Source organism: Alnus glutinosa, chromosome 3 (assembly GCF_958979055.1).
Source record: "Alnus glutinosa chromosome 3, dhAlnGlut1.1, whole genome shotgun sequence".
NCBI classification, from domain to species: domain Eukaryota; kingdom Viridiplantae; phylum Streptophyta; class Magnoliopsida; order Fagales; family Betulaceae; genus Alnus; species Alnus glutinosa.
The window spans coordinates 12,841,678-12,863,890 of NC_084888.1; the positions used below are offsets into that span (position 1 = coordinate 12,841,678).

The window sequence follows — 22,213 nt, forward strand, 5'->3', positions numbered from 1 at the left end:
TAGAAGTTTGATGTGGCAGGCTTCAACGTGGATATCGAGAAGTCCACTCAAGTAGTACAATGCTTGAATGGGCTTTTGCCCATCTCTGATCAAAATTCAGAATAACAGCAAGAAATCTATTACCTTAAGTGTGATACCCTGGATATTTATGTAAAGATCGTAAGAAAAATTTAGGGAATCCTAACTTCCCTGAATAAAACGAAAAATTTCCTAGAAATAGCAAGAAATAATTTGAAGTAGGTTTTCAAAAGATAAAATGATGGATTTTGGGCCGAGCCTGAGAACATCACAACGTGCACGCTGGAAATTAAAGAGCTTTTCGAATTGGAGTCATATACGTATGTAATTCAGAAACTCGTAGCAAAAGTTATGTATAATTTAGGATCGTGTGCAAAATAGTGCCACGTGTTTGCTGCTGACTATTCCACACGTCAACCCCATATTGTGACACGTGTCAACCACATGCTATGCCACGTGTCTGACAATAACTATCCCGCATGTCAACCTTAGATTATGTTTGATTCGGTATTATGTGTAAAATAGTGTCACGTCTCGACTTCAGATTGTGCCATATGTCACTTCCCAAAAAATCATACAAGCACCAATGCCACGTGTCATCACCAGGCAGTGGCACACATGTCACTTCAAAAAAAAAAAAGATTTTTTTCTTCTCTATAAACAGCAGAGTTTAATAGTGAAATTTCACATCTCTCATTCCTTTGTTTTTAGCACTTAAAAAGAGATTTTTGAAAATATTAGTAGTGAAAAAAGAGAAAAAAATGAAAGAAATTCTCAAAAAAATTGGAGCCTATTAGAACCTCAGTAAGATAGGCACGTTATACATTAACAAGGTATTTAAAGCAAGACAAGTAAATACTCATACCATTTGGAATATTAAATCCTCTTACTAGCTGAAATATTAAATATATTTTTACATGCATAGTAAGTAAATCTCTTTAATTACCAGCAATGATACTTTTTGCTTGCATTTATTTACTTACAATGATATTGATATTTTATCATAAATATTTTTTGTGGATATATATGAGCATGCTCTTTAAAATACTTGCAATTGAGAGAAAGAGAAATTTATGAAAAGTATACATAATACAAATTTAAAAATTATTTTCAAGAACAATTTTATGAATAAAGAACAATATAAAGTTTACCCACGGCAAACCCAATTTGTTCGAGGATTAATTATACGTTTGAACAATTGTACAATATATTATGTAAATAAATATAAATGAGTTTTTTTTTTTTTTTTAGTTAATGCTCTTGTATATATTATTCTTACAATTATAGTTCAATTAAATTATCTTGCTATTTTTAAAGTCAAGTCACAGGAGTAACTCTTAAGGATTTGACACACACATACATATTTATTGGGTGATCACAACAAATTAACAAGAGACTCCGAGACAATGCTATTCAATCTTTTCCAAGCACCCGATTTAAATATATATATGGAAGTGGGAATAATTGAATTGTATGAACACATTCACTCATATACATGCCAAACAAACAGACCTTGTTTGTGAAGTAATACACTTAAGATAATGATGCTATTCAAACTCCATTGAACAACCACATTCCATGAACACAATTGCTCCTAATACAGGTGTTCATATCTCAACCAGTGTTTTCTTTCCTTTAATTAATATGTTGGGTATTTCTCATTCATCCTTTGATGTACGTGAGTCTCTATTTTACTATAACCGTTTCAAAATCGCAAGGGGCAACAAGCTGTTGAACTTATGGAACTTGGACATTTAAGTTTGACTAAGCCTCTTACTCCTTATGGCAAGTTATAATCTCGCTTAGTGTTGTTGATATATTACTCGATTGTGTCTAACCAATGAAACTGGTGGGTACAGATCTTTGCTCAAATCAACTGAAGGATTAGAACCAGCAATGCTCCTCATATCTCCACTAGAAACTACCGTTGGCTTTTTATGGCACAGAAAATCTTCCATAAAAGGACTCTGCAAACTGTCAGAGAAATACCTGCAAGCTCTTTGCTTAGCTCTAGTTGACTCTGTGAGATTCATGTAGCTGGGCGTATGGAGATTCCTTTCCCCTATTGTTTCCATCAAGAGAGTGTTACTAGATACTAGAGTTGGAGATGTGGATGTAGATGAAGTTGATGCACGGCTCTCATCGTATAGAGATTCGGAACTTGGGGCAGAAGATGAGTGACTAATTTGACCAACTGAAAGTGGTCTAGCTGAGATCCTAGTTGTGACATTCTCCCTTCTTACTTTCACCAAGTCATGATCTGAAGAATATGGATGAAAACTGAGAACTTGATCATCGCTTTTACTAGACAATGGAGTCAGTTCTGAGGGGTTAGTCATCAATCTGCTTTCCCATGGCTTGACCGCCATCCATCGGTCTAACCAGCTCCATCCAGAGATGTTCTTATCTTGCCTATGATGCTTGGGAGAAGTCACTGACTTGCTGGTTCTTGACATGGGACTAGCAGAAAATCTTGGTTGCTGAAAACAAGAAATTCAACATACTCAAAGAACAATTATTTTATATATTCAAACACTTAAAAGGTTTAAATGCCAACAGATCCATATGAATCATTTTCCAGGCAGCTTTAACTAGGTGACATATTCGGTCCATTTACTATCTTACCAAAGAAAAAACAATGTATTGGGTCCTCTCAATTTCGTTACCTGTTGAAAGCGGGAGTAGGCAATTGCTCTCTCCCTCTTGAGAGCTCCTTCTTGCCTAATTTGTAGCTTTGCTCTGATTTCATCAATGGTTCCAGGACTATCACACCATCCTTTCTGAGAATTGTCAAGATACACAAGATTGATAATACTGTTAACATTGAATATCCAGAGATGGCATCCTCATAATTAGAATACATCAAATCTTGAAAAACAAGAGCCTATGATATTGAACCTCAGTCTGCTTGATGGGATCAGCTAGGTGTTCATCCAATAATTTTTGTAAACCTAGCCCTTCTAAGGATGTCCTGACACTCTGTGCCCTTACTCGAGCCTGAACCCGAACAAGAGCCTGCATGCACCTCAGTGTAACAGCAGCTTGCTTCCGAACCTGCCGGCCTCGAAAGATAGCTTGAAGCCTCACCACTGCTTTCAAAGCCCTCAAAGCCTGTCTCGCCTGCAATCATGTCATTAAGGCCACTGAGAAGAAGGGCATAAACATTACTTCAAAAGCATATGAGAGGAATTAAGGAGCACATATATGAGAAGATTATGGACATTATTTTCTTGCAATATAATTCAAACAAAAAGAAAAAGAATGGAACATTGGGATCTTTCCAAAAACAGTTATCAAATAGTTTTTAGGTATACATAGATAATATAGTTGCAACAACCCAGTCCACAAAAACCATTTCCGAGGCAGTTTCAAAAGCCAAACTTGCCAAAAGGCTGATACTTGAGGATGGACAAATAACCCAATCTCCAATTGGTTGCTGAGAATACAGAGGAAATGCATGACACAATAATTCGAGTATTGAAGTTTCCTCTTGTTTTGTTTTAAAAGAGTGAAATTGATGCAGACACCAGATACAGGCTACCGATCACGTGTATGGATGCCGACATTGGAGGACAACTCAGCCAACGACAGAGGAAGTGTAGGACACTGTAATTCTGTTACTGATGTTTTCTCTTGTTTTGTTTTGAAAGAGTGAAATTGGTGCAGCCACCAGATACAGGCCACAAATCACGCATGTATGGAAGCCAACGTCGGAGGACAACTCAGCCAATGACAGGAAATGTAGGACACTGTAATTCTAGTACTGATGTTTTCTCTTGTTTTGTTTTAAAAGAGTCAAATTGGTGCAGACACCAGATACATGCCACTGATTAAACATGTATGGACGCTGACTTCGGAGGACAACTCAGCCAATGACTTATTAAGAGCTGAAGATTATGTTATTGCCATGTTTATTATTCTGCATTTTATTTTATTGTCATGTTAGTTATTTACCTGACTTTGGGCTCTATGTTCTTTCTTTTTAGTTTGAGCTTATGTTATTTCTTTGGTGGGCTATCCAGTCCAAGTGAGACTAGCGTTTAGTTCCCTAGTCTATTTAACCATATTTTTATATTATTGTCAGAACACTTTTGAAGAATAAAATAATTTGTAGGCTGTTTTTCCCCTCTGTCTTCTTCCTCTTCCCCGTTCCCTTGCTTCTTCTCCCTCTTTCCAACTTTTTTCCTTCTCCATTTAAATTCATTGTTTGTTTCTATTGTTCATACAACATCAGAAATGCACGAGTCAATCAACAAAAAATTATCATTCTAGCTATAATTGATGACTGGTCATATTGTTTCCTGTGTAATAGACAATTTAGAAACAAACTCATAAATAGTTTTTCTTTATTAGGTTTTATTGCTAACGGTTGAAAGTCTAAATTTTTCCTTCAAAGTAGCTAACCTAGGAAAACATTTTTTTTTTTTCCTAAAAAAAAGGAGAACAGGATGACCCCATCTAGTGCAAAGATTAGGAGTACTTTGACAATCATTTAATTTTGTTGATACAGTTAATCGCACAGCAGGGAAACCTAGCCTAGTGCACCCGCAAAGACAACAAGAAATGACACAGGTGACTCGTTGGATGAAGCTGGCAGTCGACATTCCGCTGCCTAAGTCAGTGGGATGATTTAGTGAAGGGTAATAAGCTAAGAGAGTAATGGGTGAATTAGATGTGTGTACCTTAGGCTTAAGGTTGTAGACTACTCGCAAAGACAAACAACACAAGATTCACAACTCTTCTCAAAACCAAGAGTCAATCAAGGATTCGAGGCAAACATAAGAGAAAACTCAACCTTATGGTATTTCTTATCGTTAAACATCAAAACACATCATAAATTCATCATAGAACCGTGGCTCTAGATAGTCATAACATATATTTATACTACCTAGGTTGTAACACCCCGCTTCAAAAATCATAGATTAAAATGTGAAACCAAGTGTAGGATTGATAAACCCAATGGAAACACATGGTAACTAAAGGGGAATGATTAAGATAATGATTATGTGAGTAGTTATGGTGCGAAGGTTAATTAGGATTCCTAAAGGGCAGGAAAACATTGGAAACACTATCTTAAAAAGAGCTTTCTAGAATGGGGTTACCACAATGTGCATCTCAAAAAGAGCTTTCTAGAATGGGGATGCACGTGCAATTCTGAGAAAGTTATGCATGTTTTAATAAACCCTGCGCGATGCGGTCAAACATATAAAAAGAAAAAAGAAAAAAAAAGAAAAAAAAAAAAAGTAAACCAAAGTTCGATGGAAAGCATAGAGCGTTCGATGCGACTTAGGACACAAAATATCAGTTTTTTGAGCTAATTAAAGGGTGTTTTAGGGCTAGGGTTTCATTTTGTGTGCCCCCAACATTCCTACACAAGTCACGACCCAAAAACCTTTAGAGAGAGAAAGAGAGAAATTGAAGGAAAGATGTGAGATTTGAGAGGATAACAAGAGAATGGAGTGTGCTTGGAGCAAGAAAACTTAGAGAAAGCTTAAAAGGTAAGCTCCTAACATTTTTCTTTTCAAGTTTCTTGAAGTTTCTACTAATTTATGGTACATGGATTTACTATTTCGAGATTTGTGCAATATGGGTATGTATTTTATGCATAAATTAGTAGACCATATTTTATGCAATATGGTTAATAGGTTTGTTGATTAATGTTTCTAGGATGAATCTTAGAGGTTTGATATTGATTATTGAGTAGGTAGGTTATAGTTTTGTTAAGCATGTGATATCTCGTTGTTTTATTATGATTAATCTATTGTTTAGAGAAATTAAATGTAGACCCATGTGTTTTAAAGATATATTATGGTAGATTTGTTATTGGGTTGGATCTGGATGAGAAAGGTTGAAATATGGATGTATGTACCATGTATTAAAGACTAGTTTATGCTTAGAACAATGTTAGGAGTTAGATTAAGACCTTAGATTGTGTTAAAATGGGAGAAGTTAGGACCATTTTAGAAAATGGGATTTTGCCAGAACATTGAATGTATGACCCAAGTATCGAACAATCGATGGCTCCATCGAATGATCGATAACCAGGCAGAAAGTCTATTTTGTCCAGATTTAGGGTTTAGGCACTAAGGTAGGGTTTTTAGATAAGACCTTTCTAATTAAGGAAATTATGTGACACGATTGTAAGGCTTTGTGTAAAGACCTGAAGAAGATTTTCAAGGAATGGATCAAGATAGTAGGACAATACACAACGATGAGAACCGAAAGGAGAGTTTAAGCAACCTATGTAAGCAAGCTACCCTTATGCTAGTATCCTTATAAATATTAATCTAGTACATTTTACATACAATAATATGTAAAGTTTTCAAAAGAAAAGCCTGGATTACCTTTTATCATTATGAAAAGTATGAAAATATTTTTATGCATGAAATGTGTGACGTGGATTACTTTTATAAAATTATCTGAAATTATGCACGCTTAAAGACTGTTTTATTATGCATATATGAAATGAAATGCATATGTGGTTATGTGTAAGATGTTATGGAAAATAGATGAAATGTGAAACAGAATAATGAATGGTGACACCGGTACCGTGTGGGTGTTTTAATGAACTTGGGAGGTAGTGCAACACCCCATTCGTTGGGGTGTGGCTTCACAAGACGTTAGCCCTAAGTAAAGGGGGTTAAGCCAATAAAGAGGGGTTGAACGGACCACCCCTTGTCAAAAGATGATGTGCAGGACAAGCACAACCTTGCTTTGGGGGTGATGCAGGGCTAGAGATGTTAGTATGGATACTTTATGCATGAAATGATGATATTTACAAAGGGAATGTTTTTAGTAAAATGTTTTTAGAGGAATATTTCTAAAAGGTTAATTTTGGAAAAGAATGTGGCATTAAAAAGACTCTTGTCTATGTAATGAAATGGTCATAGTCATACACTAACACTAGCTTAGTTGCTTACTGGGTCTCGGTGTTTTATAGAAGAGCCAACTAGGCTTTGAGTAAGAAGGACCTTGAGGCATATGCGATCGTCGAGCATAATAATATTGATTTGGCTATCACATGAGGACTCATTGTAGAATTTCGCGAGCTATAGATGGTAACTAGTACTCTTGGGTGACATATTCTAAACAGTACTGATGTGTATAATGTAATGATTTAAGTTATTGTTATGATTTTTAGTAAATGCTTTGATTGTAATAATTAATATTGATAGAACAAAAGAAAAATTATATATTTTCACTGCTTAATATTCTCTTTTGAGGAGTAGGGGATCCCTTGGGATTTCTTTACTTGGTAAATAGGTTAGGGGAGGCACACATGAGTTAAATATCAGTTAATTTTTTTTTTTGAGGCATTATACCTAAACCTAATAAGATACTGAAATAAAGTAGGTTACAAAAACCTTGACACAACTCGTTTGAACAAGGTCATAGCTCGTTCGAATGGGTAATTGCTAGTTCGAACAGGACCACGAAGAACTCAAAAAAGTTAGAAATTTCATCATTTGATCACACGAGTTGAAAATTTACACAAACTAACACGAGCAAGTGAACTCGTTCGAACGGGACTAGGGTTTTATAGCTTTCTCAGCTTTTTGAAGTGGCGCGCTTGAACTCGACTTCAAACGAGTTAGCGAATGAGCAATTCTGGAACTCCAATGGCTCATCTCGTTTGCATTTGTGTGCAACCGAGATAGTGAATGAGCACTATTGTAAGCCTCCTAGGTCATCTCGTTCGTACGACACTTCAGACGAGATTGTGAGTGAGTGCTTCTATAACTCCCCTAGATCACCTCATTCATACTCTACAGACGAAGTTGCGGACAAGCCTTTTTGTAACTCCATTGGATCACCTCATTTGTACGAGACTACATACAAGGTTGCAGAAGAGCTGTTCTAGACCCTTCCTATGGCCTTATGCACTAGCTTGTTCGTACGAGTCATTAATCAAATGAATCTTGGCAGAAGAGCTGTTCTAGACCCTTCCTATGGCCTTATGCACTAGCTTGTTCGTACGAGTCATTAATCAAATGAATCTCGACACTCGTCTCAGCTCGCATCTTCCTCATAAACTCAAATGAATCTCGGTCTACATCAACGCCCTTTTCAATCAGCCTTTCCAACTGGGCACAGAGTTTGTAGTAGACTTCTGTATCATGCCCATGGTCCCGGTGGAAGCGAAAATACTAGTCTCCTGATTTGGACTTCGAGGAAGACATCATCCTTGGCGACTATTTAAGCCTTTGTCATTCTGGACCTGCATTAGGACCTCGGTGCTCGACGAGTTGAAGAGCATGTAGCCAACGGACCCCTGGGATAGGGGCTCCGATCGTTCATGGTTGGAGTCTAGGCTTTTTTGAGGGTCGGATGTTTAAGGCTTATCTGACTGAGGGGTGTCCTTTATCTTCTTGTCTAGGCGGTAGCCACTGGCTCAATCACGTTGCTCGGTGAATAACCGTATGGTATCCTCCGCGTAAACTGTTGTTGCAACGTGGAACCTTGTGGCAGGATTCCCCTGAGTAAGGCTGCCAATACCACACTCTCATCCTGGTCATCCACCATTAGCTTCTCCTTTTTGAATCACCCCAAGAACTGCTTTAGGGATTTGTCTTCCCTCTGTTTAAGGGCGAGTGGGCATGCGGCTGGTTTCCTCCTCCTCCTTCACCGATTGCGAGAAGAACTGCTTCTCAAGGTCCTTAAATGAATCGACTGAGCCCGACGTTAATCCCCAAACCACATCTGAGATGGACCCTCACAAAGTGGTGGGAAAGGCTCTACACATGATTTCGCCAGGCGCTCCCTAGAAGAACATGTGGGCCTTCTAGGTCTCCATTACCTTGGTAGTGAAGGGAACGTTGGTCCCCTAAAGCAAGTTCTCTAATGTCTAGACTCGTTCGTCGTTAATTGCCTTTCCCATGGTGTTGAGCTCGTCCTGGAGATCCTTGAAGCATGCATCGACCTCAACATTTCGCTGAAGGGCTTCATCTCCCTCGGGCTCCCTACGCACTTCTTCCTTCTTCCTGGTGTGGCTCTGCCGATCCTAGCCACTAGCCTCCTCTCAAGGACTGGTCAACAAACGCTCTTCATCGTGGATAGAGATATTTGGCTATCATTCCACACGCTACTTGAGTTCATCATTCTGTCGTTGAACTTGGGTCATATTTTGGGAAAGAGCCGCATCTGCTCTTCCAATGCTGCCAGTCACAAGTCTTGGGGGGTCTCCACACACTCCATCCTGACTCCCTATGACTGGATTCAGGATTGGTTAGCAAGCTCTCTTCATCGTGGATAGAGATATTTGGCTATCATTCCACACGTTGCTTGAGTTCATCGTTCTGTTGTTGAACTTGGGCCATATTTTGGGAAAGAGCCCGCAACTACTCTTCCAATGCTACCAGTCACTAGTCTTGGGGGGTCTCCACACACTCTGCCCCGACTCCCTGTGACCGATTCATGGCAAGGGTCTTTTGTCTAGAAACGATGTGACTTTTTATCGTTCCCACATACAACATCAAAATGTTGATACAGTTGACTGCACACCATTGAAACCCAACCTAATGCACTTGCAGAGACAACAAGAAAGGACACGGGTGACATGCCAGAGGAAGCCAACGGCGGACACTCCGATGATGCCTAAGTTTGTGGAATAATTTGTGAAGGGTAATACGCTAAGAGAGCAACGGGTGAATTAGACATGTGTACCTTAGGCTTAGGGTTGCAGGCTTCCTTTATAATGCTACTATCAATGAGGTAAGTAGGCTGGGCTTGGAATGTATCGGAGGTCCTAGGCCTGATAAGGTAAGAGGTGATTCATTGTGAAGATCTTTCCTTGTAGGTCTCCTTAGCCAACCTTGTTCCTTATAAGACTGATCTTTCCTTCTAGGGGGGCATGTCCATAATAGGCAAGGTTATAAAGGGGTGATGTGATGTGATCAAATTAGAGCGCTAAGCCCCTTCTTGATTTGATGTGATGTGATGTGACAGACATATAGGGGACAATTTGAGTGAGACTGAAACCAAGTGTCTATGCAAGGATCATGGAAGGCAAGACTGCAGTTGGGTAGACGTTTTAGCCACTCCCTTCTTTGAACTCACCCAAGCAAACTACAGTCTGTATTGCTTTAGTTTTGTTCTCCTTCATTACTCTTCTTGAACTTAGACATGGGAAGAGAGTGCAGAATGGAAAATTCTAGTCCCTGGCTGTGAAACTGTAGGAAAGGATCATCAGGATTGGCCTTGTTCAGAAGCTGCCTTCCAACTCAGTCACACCACAGAATGCATCCTATAGTAACTGAATAGGAGAATAATGGTACAAACAGTATCAATAAAGGGAATTTCCCATGATTTGGATCTATTGCAGTGTACGTTGGAGAGGCTTACTCTTGAATAACTCTGTGAAGAAGGCCTTTAGGAATGGAGGGGTTGATTAGATCAAAGCAGCAAATAGATAGTAGACTGACAATGGAGGGGTCAGATGCATGCCAAAGCTGAAACCACGTTCTAATCAATTATTCTACGGCGTTATTTTTTAGGTATTGGCAGTTGGCACTTCAAAGTAATCGTAAAATACTAAATACACAACTGAAAACGATGGCATTGCTTGCTGGAAGCAGATGGAGAGCAATGAAAGGGACGGGACTGATAGAGATGGACAAAGAAAAGCCGTTAATATGGGAAGGTAGCCCCCCACCTTGCCAACTTGCCTGATTGCTTGCCAATCTGGGATGCTAACAAACGAAGATGGTGAGAAGCTGGGCCCAACATTCGAAGATTTTAGAGAGAAGCCCTAATGAGCTAGGACGATCAATATGAGTTGAGATTAGATGAACTTGGTACAGTGTCAGTAACCTGTTTCATCTTCTCTTTCTGTGTATGATATGGAGAGTGGCTTAAAGTTGGGAGGTGGGAGTGATGACACTTTCCGTATGTATTGAGGTTTTGCTTTGATGAAACATTTCCAAGTATGAAATATTGGTGCTAAAATTTGGAGGTTTCTGAGGCTGTTGAGCTAAAATTTATCTATGAACAAACCTCTTATATATATATATACGCTGCAGTCTATTGGAAACAACAAAATCAGGGACCTATTTACCAAGAAACAGATTATTGAGTATCAAAAACCGGTGTTAAGATTCTAAGCTCTTTGAGGGGTTTTGAGCTCAAATTTACTCAGCACCTACCTAAGATTAGAACAAATAATGAGCCAAAGACAAAAGTTGATTTCAATTGAACACAGAGAACCCAGTCAATTTTTTTTCGGCATGATTAAGCCAAAGAACATTGAAAACAAGCAAAAGCAGAGAGACCCAGTTACCAAGAAGCCTCGAAACACGGTTTGGATCCGAATGGCAGCCCATTCTTGCTTGATCACCATGAAATTTTTAGGCGGTGCTCTCATTACAGTAGCAATGGCAGCATTGAAAGCACCAGAGGAAGAATTGGACGCCTTAGACGCAAACTTGTGGCCCCTATTCATGCCCTCTGACGAGCTCCTCCACAGCCTCCATTTCTTCTTGGTCTTATCCTCCACCTTGTCCTGAACAACAAGAACAGAAATAAGGGAAACAATGAAAACCAGAAACAAAAACAGGGAAACAAAAAAAGGAAAAGAAAAAAGCAAAGAGTTTGTTTTGGTTAGAAATGTTTTGGCTTACGTGGTTTGTTGTGTGGGGCTTCTTTAGAGTGATTAGTGATTTTAGCCATTTTCCTGAGGCACCCATTTGAGTAAAAAGTAGCTTGTTTCAGAAAGCAGAGCGGTTCTGTGTTAGACACTACAAGGCTACAAGCTATAGCGAGAGAGAGAGAGAGAGAGAGAAGTTTGGAGTGGAATTTCGAAGAGAGCTCTGGCTTATTAAGAGTTAATGGGAGAGAGTTTGAATTTTGAAATTCGAAACGGAAAGTCAGAAATACATAACGGATAGTACTCATTATTACTAAAGCACTTTTTAATGTATGCCGCTCCATGCAATCTCCTCAATTAAGCCAAAGTTAAAATATTACAACTTTTATTTTTTGGTTTTTCGTTTGAATTATTATAGATTTCTAACTGGGATGGTTTGCATGGGTCCACTGGATGCTCTTTTTGTTTTCTTAAACCACCGTCAAAGTGTATCAAACACACTGACCACCACTACTAGTCTACTACTTACCTCTGCTTCAGATGAAGCGTGCAAGGTCTAACAACCTCCATGGCCTTGACCTCGACACGAAGGAGCATATGACCAACTTTGGTTCACTCCTCAGTTAATGAATGGCGAGCAGCCGTGGCCACCGTGTCCAAGAGCAGCGGCAAGGCATCGCCTCAGATGGAGCTAATATAATAACCATGGAATATTAGCAACGGCTAATGGAGCTGCCTCAGATAGTCAGATGGGTTAATTTATAGCCAAATCAAGGATTTCATAACCCAAAATAGCGCCAAAGCAGCGTTCAATTCCATAATTGTTAGAGACTATTGCTATGCTGGTACGACATGGAAGAGAGAGAGGGATGAAGTGAAAACATTGAAAAATTAGAACATTTTGCTACAGTAATGCTCTATAGCAAAAACAAATGTCCTTTAAATGATGGGGAGATAATATGTTGGAGCTGAAAAAGGCCTTATATTTAGCTAATGAATTTAGCTAATATGAGGGTTTAGAGAATGAGAAATTATCTATACACTTCTGCTTCACAACTTCTTCACAACACGCCAACGTGGCAGTAATAAAATATTGTTTTTTTCTCTTTTCGTCATGCTGCTAGAAAACCGAAGACCAAAAAACGTGGGAGTTTCAAACTTTTCATTTCGCACGAAGACCTCTCTCTCTCTCTCTGAAATCTCTCTCCGTACAGATCTGAATTTTCTCCGTCGTGCGTCGTCCGTCATCCGGCGCTTCCGTCGTCCATCGCCCGTCGTCCAGCGCTTCCCTCTCTCTCTCTCTGAAATCTCTCTCCGTACAGATCTGCTCTCCGGTCAGTGACGTCGCCGGCTTCTCTCTTGGCGGTAGGCGTCCTCCGTCGTCCGGCGTCCCCACTCCGGTAGATTTGGCGGCCGGATCTGTCTCTGGCGACGCCCATAAAAAAGGATCTCTCTCTCTTTGGCCGGATCTGTTGCTACAAATAAAAGGGGTGAACTCCCTCTCTTGCGACCCACCGACCGCCACCCATCGGAGCAACCCCCTCCCTCTCTCTCGCCATGTTCCTGTTGTAAGTTTACAATGATTTGGTACCTTAGAGGCTTTTGTTTAGGTCATGGTTTTGCAAATTGAATTGTTTTAGTGAGTGAATCTCATGGTTTTTTTTTTTTTTTGTGCTATAATATGACATAAAAATAATACCGAGTGCTTTGTATTTTGAATTGTTCGGCATTATCAAGAGACAAAATGAACCTTGAGCACGGCTTTCATCCCCCGCAACTTCTGTTTCTTCCCTGGATTATTTGCAACTAGGATTTTGGCTTGCCTCTAGCTATTAAATAACTAGAAATCTCATGCGATTCAACTAAACAGCGAGGATTGCAAGATTGTCAAAGAACTCACCGATCGACAATGGGAAAGATTAAGATTCATCCTACATTCCTCACCGTTTATTTGAACCACGAGAGATCTCTAATCATTTAATAAAGAGAAGCATGCCAAATCCTTTCAACTAATAGGAAGCAAACTGTGTAAGCTGTTATATGAAGTTGGAATAAACTGATAGAAGAAACTTTTGGTGATATTTGATTCAAAATCAGTGATTTAAGATGTCTTTGTGGAGTCAGAGTCACTGATAGATGTTTTGGGTTCATCACGACAAAAGTCATTATCTTAAACCTGGGAAACATGGGTCCAGGAAACTCTTACACATTTTGGACAGATATTAATGCATGGGGATGCAATAATGCAATGCAAATAAGTGTTTATATGGGCCTTAGCTCCCACTACAGACATTTTGATTCGGAACTCTCACTGTCTCTTTCATTTTAATTTGTTTTTTTACAGTCTGTGCTTTGATATGGACATTAGTGAAAAGCCAATGAAAAAGATTAGATTGGTTCTATGAATCCATTATGACAATGTATTTTATATTGAAATTTGAATGATTTCTTTTGCACTTGATTAGATTGATTTTTGGGTTGTTTTTCCAGTGCACACAAGGTGCTTGATAAAATGCTCCACTGACCATTTTATCTTCTCTTGTTATACATTTTCTCTCGTGCCAAACAGTACCATTTAATTTCCAAGGATCATCAACTCTGTTCTGTTGCTAGGAGCGCTATTATGTAGAGAGGAATTTGTTGGGGTATTGTACGACCAAGGTAAGTAAACTCATGTACATGGAACTAGGCACAATTTTCTCTATGTTATGTGGGCTGGATTCTTTAGGGGGAGACCATTGGAATAATGACAACAAATTGGTCCTTTTTTTTAAAAAAAAAAAATCTCTGGGAATCATGCCGGCCCTAGCTTCGACCCTAATTAGTCTCCATTAAAATATATATATGCATTTGGATTATTTCAAAAATTTCCACTATATATATTGTAAGCATGCCTTTTTATTTCCCCCCTCCATATTTCAGCTAAAACGATGAAAAGAAAGACAAATGCTGTCTTGGATTCTATGTAATAATTAAGAGCTTTGTTCGGAGAGCTTAATTTCCAACTCCCAAGTTTCTGTAGTGGAATAAATTCTTGCCCAACTGCAGAAGGGGTTATGGCTAAAGGTTGCCCAGTTGTCTCTTAAAGTTAAAACTAAATTATTGAATCATATTGTTTGAATTTGTTGGTGGTCTATAATTCGGTTTGAGGGGAAAAAAATTCAGTCTTTCGTTTGTTGTTGCATAGTGTTAGTGATTTTGCTGGTTTCGATTGTTGGATGATATTGGTATATTTGCTTGGTTCTGATTTAGTTTTAGGTTTTAAATAATATTCATATGTGTATATATATATATATATATATATTTTGGGTAGGCTTGAAAAAATGTCGGTAAATAGTGATGCGTCAAGACCCCCTCTGTTATGTTACTGTGGAGTGCGTGCACGTCTAAGATACTCATGGACTAGTGACAACCCCGGACGAAAGTGGTATGGCTGTATAAAGTATAAGGTAATTTTAAAATTAATTAATTGTGACTTATTCTTTTGTTAGTGGTTTATGACATTTATTCGTTTTCACAGAGGAAGCTGGGGATTGTGATTTTTTTAGGTGGGCTGATAACGACATGACTTCTTATGAGAAGAGATTGGAGGAACATATGAGAGACATGGAGGAAGGGAGACGGGCCGATATTGAGAAAGTTGAGAAGATGACAATGGCCAATATTGACAGACTTGAGAAGCTGATTGAAACAAAACACAATGAACAATATGCTAGACTTCGGTTGGAGTTGGGTCTGCGTCAAAGTAATAGAAAGATGTTTTGGGTAGCAGTAGTCGTAGTCATTTTGGGCCTTGTAATTTATCTCAGTGGTTATAGTGGTTCTAAAGTTAGCTACTTGATGCTAGAATGAAAAGATGGAAACAAGAAGGTTGAAAATGATCATTGTCAAATATTTTATGTTCTATCCAGTTGAACAATAGAAATTCTGAATTTTAGTTATGATGAAAGTTGATCTGTAAAATCAGTGTTTGTAGATGGGTATTGATACTTTAACGAAAAAAGCAGTGATTGCATGCTTCATTGTCATGACAGTTGATCTGTAAAATCAGTGTGGTCCATGATTGGTGCACATTTGTAAAACGTACTAGGATTTACCAGTTACAAAAACAACAATACAAGGAAAAGGAACTGAGTGTTTAGATTATTAATTTCAGCTTGAGTTCATGCCAATATGTTCTAAAATATATATTACACTCGAGCAATTTCATCATAATAATGTTAAGCATAATTGAAGTTAAAATTGGAATGAACCAATACAAGAACCATACCGATACCCATTAAACTACCATATGTGGTTCAGACAGATTTGTGGGAATTGGTAAGACTCTGTATGCATAAGGCCATACTCTACTATTTGATGAAAACAAATAAGTAAAAACAAGAAGACTGCATACCTTCATTTTTTGAAGTGCTAAAGGAGACACTACCCATGTACAAAGAACCCATAATTTCACCATTTCTCGAGTCCTATAATTTTAAAACTCCAGGAAAACAACTATTTTCCGAATTAACAACAAAACTTTTACTGTATAGGATCCAATCTGTACATTAACATCTTATAAACTCCGATCCTAGAAGAACCTATACAAGACAATCAATGCAGCAAAAGAAAACACTGCATCAGCCTAACCAACAGCACAAAACCCATCCTTCATCAAATAATCTCAACCATCTATAAACATGTACACTAGCCATAAGCCCCCACAGCTGCACCTACAAATAAACCCTCTTTCTGATAGAGAGGGGTGGTTGTTTTGGTTTCTCAAAATCCGTAACCATTGGAGGAATCCAATTTCCTCCAATTTCTTATTATTTTGAAACACGATAAATAAAATCCAATTTCTTCTTACAACGAGAATATATTCTACCAATCTTATGCAATAACTTTCCTAATAAACAAACAAACAAAAACTATAATTTTTAACACAATCTCACAAAGGGAGAGGTAAGTATCTCTGCCAAACATTGGAGGATGAGAGGGAGGTGATTTACAGAAGATTATGCAAAAGAACAAATTACTTTTTCTTCCTAGTCAAAAATTGAACTAAAAGATGAAGACAACACTGTCATGAACTCTGGCCTTCTGATTCTGAGCCACGCATTCAGAAATCCACATCAAGTTCCTTATCTCCTGCTCCCTCAACCTCATGTAAGCAAAGAAAACACCATAATGGAACTGCAAATCACAAAGCACAAGATACATCATGAGTAAACAGGAACAGCTTATTAACAGTCAACAAGAATTAGAAGACAACGGTTTGCAATGACTAAAGAAGCTAGATGTAATCAGGCATGGCAATCTTCTCACTCTCATAAATGGCTACTCAATTGCTGAAATATAAACCAACTGCTCAAATGCTAAGCAAAGCCTTTTCACCTCCTCTTCATAAATTAACAATTTTCATAGGATAATTTAGCAAAAATAGACTGATAAGGAGGATATTTTTCCATGACAGCACGGACCTACAAGGCTACAATGGCAACCAAACAGAGCACTTCAGTCACAAACACTGCCACACATAAAATATTGAACAGAAATTACTACAAGTCCCATAATAACTGCCAACCAAGTGGTCATGGTTAAGAAGAAATCCTTGTCCACACACGACAAAGCAAAACAAGTACCAATGCAAGTATATTCACCAGTTTTGACATCATACACAGATCAGAAAAAGTGAAATTTCTAAATTTCTAAGCTACTAAGCTACTAAATCCATTTCCTATTAAGCATGGTGGAAGTCTGAATCTAAGGCTAATGACAAAAATTTATAACCCTCAGATAGGTATCATCTTGCAAGATGCCAAAGTTCAAGAAACTAGAAGACCAGAAATAAGCCTATCTATGTGGCAGTGGGTTGGAATGACCATTTTAGATACCAATACTCTACTATTTGATGAAAACAAATAAGTAAAAACAAGAAGACTGCATACCTTCATTTTTTGAAGTGCTAAAGGAGACACTACCCATGTACAACTCCCACACAAAATATTCATTTTAGCTCTGCAAGAAAACACATACATATTATAAAACAAGACCATTATATTGTTCTGAAGAAAACAAACGATAACTAAAATAATAAATCAAATACCATTAGCTATCATTTTTGTCTCAAGGTGGAAGTAAACCATTCATCAGAAGACGTATAGTTGACCGCACAGCATCAGTAATTGTGGGCAGGACACTTATATGGTTGAGTGCGGCATAAACTTGATTGAAGATGGGCCGCACATGCATTTAAATTGCCGGATCAGTTGGCATTATGGAATTAAAAACGTGTGTCATCCAAGCAATTATTACGGCTGGGTTGGTATTGATACAATATGGTAAAAACCACAACAATTGAACCAATACTTCTTGACTCAAAGGGAGAGGATCCATAGTCAAGACCTGAAAATCAACTTTAATATTCAGACATCTAAAATCTAAAATGGATGCATTTTAATAACACAATACTATCAAGTGATTTACCTGGGAGCAAATCCAATTCACAATTGACACATCACGCATATGTAAGGCTGTAGTTAAAGCCTCTTGGTATTTGTGTTGGCTTATCATTGTGGACAACAGATTTATGGGGTCAATCGACAAATTCACCTAATGAATGCACGCATGATTCGTTTCTCTTATTGTACGCATATAAATTCCAATCGAGAAACAATGACTTTAAAAAACACAAATTATACCTGAGAAAGAATAGAATGATGGTGACCACTGAAGGTGTGAGCAACTGTCGATGACGAAGCGACGGAATCCTGCAAAAACAAACATTAAATATCCTCGTGAAATATCAAATAATTATCAAAAATCAACTAATAAATAAAGAGATATTGGCTAATTACCTGAGTACTATGATCGTGAGTTGCAGAAGGTACAGAAGGCAACGGAGATTGACTAGTGTTGCCTTGATTTTCCGTTGATTTCGAGGCCTACAATTAAAGAATGGTTTATGCAATGTGGGAAAGCACACATGTTTTTAAGCAAGTAAAATGTGGACATAAATAATAAAAAAAAAATAAAGAAATCACTAACTTGAATTTTCCGTCTCTTCGTTTTAGCATTGTTGTCTCTTGGTGGCTTGCTTGATACATTAGATTTATTTACCACTGTTTCTATAACAGACACCTTTCTCTTTGTTCTTGGCCTCCCTTTACAAGTAACCTTATGAGGACTAAGCACCTTTTGACAACTAGAAGATGCGACAGTAGCTGGAATGCCAGAAGCTTGATTTTCGCAACGCCACAACTCCTTCATTTGATCAATTCTTTTCATTAGTTCCATGCAACGTTCTTCAGTGTTTTCTGATGCGAGCGACAGTAAGTTTCTCACCTTGTCATATATTTGGGCATGTGGATTATCACCAATGGCATCATAACTACTCTTAACCTTCGAGTACTCTCGCTTAATATCCTTCATCCATCTATCAAGAACATATCTTTGTGGCAAAGTTGTCACTTTCTTTGTCCGTAACATGGAAAGTGAATGCCTACATAAGATGCCTCTTACTTCAAACAATGCACATGTGCACTTCACTTCCAATTCATCTTCATTGAAGTAAACAAGAAATGTTTTTTCTATTAAGTGGTCTCCAACGGCAACATATTCAATAACTTCAAATGTGGAAATTGCACCTTCACTTTTGAGATGAGAGTTATTACAGGACATCATTTTCACAAACTGATCATGTACTTCTTTGTACTTCGCATTTGTGTAGACAACTTGAAACTGTTTCTCTATCTGCAAGGCGCTTATACATGAGATTGTGCGATTGAAAGAATCAAAATCAGCACGTGTCTCACTCTCGACCATTCTCCTTAAAGCATTATCATATTCATCAACAAATTCTTTCAATGTGGTTCGTGAGTGCACGTACCCATCAAAAAATGCGTTCATACTTTCACTTCACTGTGTAGTGTTCATTCCCGCCCAAAACGTATCTTTCATGTATACCGGCACCCAAAATGTCTTATCCCTATATAACCCATTCAACCATGCATTATCATGAAGGTTATACTTCTCCAGTAGATCTTTCCAGTTTTCCTCATATTCTTCACACGTTTGAGAGTCATACAAACATTTATTTATGGCACTCTTAATGCCATCAAAATTAGCATGTGATCCAAATTTTTCAGGGAACTTTTTCATAATGTGCCACATACAATATCTATGTCGACTTTCAGGGAAAACAATAGAAATTGCATTTTTCATAGCTCTATCCTGGTCTGTTATAATTGCTTTAGGGGCTTGGCCATTCATGCACTCCAACCAACATTTAAACAACCACACAAATGTGTCTGTATCCTCACTTGAAATTAGTCCTGCCCCCAAAAGTATAGATTGACCATGATGATTCACTCCTACAAAAGGAGCAAATGGCATGTCATAGCTATTGGTCAAATACGTTGTGTCAAACGTAATAACATCTCCAAAGAAATCATATGTTGCCCTACTCCGTGCATCCGCCCAAAAAACATTTCGTAACCTACAATCATCATCCATATCTATCATAAAGTAGAAGCCACTATTTTGCTTTTGCATTCTTCTGAAGTAATCACAAAGTGCTTGGGCACCCCCTTTACCAAAACGGAGTTCTTTTGCCTTATTAATATAATTCCGACAATCTCTCTTTCCAAAAGAAAGACTCTCAAACCCCCCACTTTCAACGACTAACGAATTGAAATTCTTACTCAGACGTATTCCTACTCTATCATTTAGCTCAAGTCTTCTTTTTGCAGCATCATTAATTTTTCTATTGCTTCTAAAAAATCTCGCTTTACCCGGGCTTAACGAATGATTATGCGTCAGCTCAACTTTACTCAAAAACCACGTTCCATCACCACATAATTTCGTACAAATCCTAGCACCACACCCTGTTCTATTAGTTGTTGGAATTGGCTTCGCAACATCATTTGTAGCTCGCTCGTCACCTCCACGAGTACATATAAGCACTACGTAACTTTTTATACCCTTCGTTTTTCTCGAGGTTCTATGAGCTACACCAAACCCAGCTTGCTTAGCATACCTCCTATAATAAGAGCAAACTTCTTCTATTGAACTAAAAGTCATTGATGACTTCGGCTCTTCAATTTTCTCATCATCCTTTAACACCACAGGTAAGACCACATTTTCTTCCTTATCACTCAACTCTTCATCTGAACTAAAAGTCATTAAATCCTTTGGTTCTTCAACTTTCTCATCATCCTTATCACTCAACTCTTCATCTGAAATAAACGTCGTTAAATCCTTCGGTTCTTCAACTTTTTCACCCACATCTATCCAAAAAAGAATACAAAGTGTATTTATAAAAAAAGCCTAGAATAATAATAAAGAAATAAAAACAAAAAAAGTCAAAAATCTAACCATTTTGATGGTCGTCTTGATGGGTTAAAGCACCGTCTAAAGCACCGTCAAATTGACCCTCGGTATCCAATCGTGAACTTGAAGAGTCCATTTTGGAAAATGCTATATTAAAAAGCACTACAAGTTAATTTGCACCCAAAATGTAAGAATTTGTTAATAATAATAAAATTCTATTACACATTAGAGAATTGTAGAAAAAGTAAGACTAGACATGAATATATAACACAAGAATAGTGAAAGAAAATTATAGAAATGAGGGATTCAAGGTGGAAGAAAATTATAGTCAAATTTATTAGAGATGAGGGATTCAAGGTGGAAGAAAATTATAGTCAAATTTATTATAGAAATCTACTTGCATAATTAACATCCTCCTATGGTTAATTGATAAAAAAAAATAAGCTATAGAAACAAAGGGAAACAACCCCAAGCAGAACACTTTACTATAGACAAACAACCAAACAAAACTACAAACGAAACAACTAAGTAGCAAGCATGACAAATGCACGCGCTTTGACCTTTTTTTTCTAATTCTATCTTAATTAGTAATATATTTCTAAAACAATTATTAATGTAGGTTTCTTTAATCTTTTTTCCTTCTTCCTTTTCTCCTCTATAGGCTTAGATTTTTATACACCAGAGTTTCATAAGAAATTTACTTCTTCAGAACACCTGAGTTAAGTTAACATCAGAAAGTTGCTTCTTTACAACTAGAAAATATGATAGCAGATATATTTTTTTCAAATCAATCATACAACTTAGTATATGATCTCAAAGTAATTGAATTACCAAAAACTTTTGACAACCAGATTTTGTCCTTGCTGAAAAGGGAAAGATTCATGTGAGAGACTTATGGCCATGACTATATTTATTAATTATGTATAACACACATAACCATAATTGTCTACCTTCCAATTGATGCATGATTTTTCAAGTAAAAATGCCCCTGAAGTAATATATAAGCTCATTAATACTTTATTGAACTTCATCACCGTCTCTACTTTATGATCTAATAAACACACTTCGTGTATATTTATAAACATGTATTTTTTCATAACAGTCATAAAATGGGGAGAGGAGATCACCCCTAGCAACACAACACCAAAGCTGCACATGAATTAACATATGCCAACTAAATATAATTTCCTAGAAGAATGATTTATATTGCTTGCTATACATTGCAGCTTCTGACAGCATGTTTTTATTTCACGGCACATCAAAATGCACAGTTCCAAGGCATATGCATTTGACATTTTC

At 37.7% G+C, this 22,213-nt stretch overlaps 4 protein-coding genes across 5 annotated transcripts; all 4 read right to left on the bottom strand.

Moving 5' to 3' along the window:
• Window positions 1-1,487: 1,487 nt before the first annotated feature.
• LOC133864413 (protein IQ-DOMAIN 8-like) lies at window positions 1,488-11,786 on the bottom strand. The gene is made up of 5 exons (XM_062300743.1): window positions 11,634-11,786; window positions 11,294-11,515; window positions 2,917-3,138; window positions 2,685-2,798; window positions 1,488-2,498 (listed from the first exon to the last, which is right to left on the bottom strand). Exons 1-5 carry the CDS (start codon window positions 11,697-11,699, stop codon window positions 1,821-1,823), a joined length of 1,302 nt encoding a protein of 433 aa, XP_062156727.1. The 5' UTR covers window positions 11,700-11,786; the 3' UTR covers window positions 1,488-1,820.
• Window positions 11,787-16,505: 4,719 nt separating this feature from the next.
• Window positions 16,506-18,697, bottom strand: LOC133864953 (uncharacterized). 2 transcript variants are annotated; one of them, XM_062301407.1, is made up of 5 exons: window positions 18,632-18,691; window positions 18,442-18,528; window positions 18,286-18,354; window positions 17,533-17,602; window positions 16,506-16,777 (listed from the first exon to the last, which is right to left on the bottom strand). In XM_062301407.1, exons 1-5 carry the CDS (start codon window positions 18,688-18,690, stop codon window positions 16,646-16,648), a joined length of 417 nt encoding a protein of 138 aa, XP_062157391.1. In that variant the 5' UTR covers window position 18,691; the 3' UTR covers window positions 16,506-16,645. The 2 variants fall into 2 exon arrangements, 1 of the variants encoding a protein (XP_062157391.1); XR_009899588.1 differs by lacking the exons at window positions 16,506-16,777; window positions 17,533-17,602 and adding an exon at window positions 18,130-18,196 and having other exon boundaries at window positions 18,632-18,697.
• Window positions 18,698-18,770: 73 nt separating this feature from the next.
• LOC133863188 (protein FAR-RED ELONGATED HYPOCOTYL 3-like) lies at window positions 18,771-19,492 on the bottom strand. The gene is made up of 2 exons (XM_062299164.1): window positions 18,929-19,492; window positions 18,771-18,788 (listed from the first exon to the last, which is right to left on the bottom strand). The coding sequence occupies exons 1-2, from the start codon at window positions 19,490-19,492 to the stop codon at window positions 18,771-18,773; spliced, it is 582 nt and encodes a 193-aa protein (XP_062155148.1).
• A 9-nt stretch (window positions 19,493-19,501) lies between these two features.
• Window positions 19,502-21,050, bottom strand: LOC133863189 (protein FAR-RED IMPAIRED RESPONSE 1-like). The gene is made up of 2 exons (XM_062299165.1): window positions 20,960-21,050; window positions 19,502-20,856 (listed from the first exon to the last, which is right to left on the bottom strand). Exons 1-2 carry the CDS (start codon window positions 21,048-21,050, stop codon window positions 19,502-19,504), a joined length of 1,446 nt encoding a protein of 481 aa, XP_062155149.1.
• Between the last annotated feature and the right edge of the window lie 1,163 nt (window positions 21,051-22,213).

Bases quoted from the DNA above. Each gene is read 5' to 3' on its own strand.
- LOC133864413 (XM_062300743.1), bottom strand. From the start codon at position 11,699: ATGGGTGCCTCAGGAAAATGGCTAAAATCACTAATCACTCTAAAGAAG. The intron at 11,516-11,633 runs GTAAGCCAAAAC...CTTGTTGTTCAG, and splicing joins AGCCCCACACAACAAACCAC to GACAAGGTGGAGGATAAGAC. The intron at 2,799-2,916 runs GTTCAATATCAT...GACAATTCTCAG, and splicing joins ATCCCATCAAGCAGACTGAG to AAAGGATGGTGTGATAGTCC.
- LOC133864953 (XM_062301407.1), bottom strand. From the start codon at position 18,690: ATGTATCAAGCAAGCCACCAAGAGACAACAATGCTAAAACGAAGAGAC. The intron at 18,355-18,441 runs GTAATTAGCCAA...TTGTTTTTGCAG, and splicing joins CTCACGATCATAGTACTCAG to GATTCCGTCGCTTCGTCATC. The intron at 17,603-18,285 runs GTATAATTTGTG...GTTTTCTTGCAG, and splicing joins ATCATTCTATTCTTTCTCAG to AGCTAAAATGAATATTTTGT.
- LOC133863188 (XM_062299164.1), bottom strand. From the start codon at position 19,492: ATGAACGCATTTTTTGATGGGTACGTGCACTCACGAACCACATTGAAA.
- LOC133863189 (XM_062299165.1), bottom strand. From the start codon at position 21,050: ATGGACTCTTCAAGTTCACGATTGGATACCGAGGGTCAATTTGACGGT. The intron at 20,857-20,959 runs GTTAGATTTTTG...TGGGTGAAAAAG, and splicing joins TCAAGACGACCATCAAAATG to TTGAAGAACCGAAGGATTTA.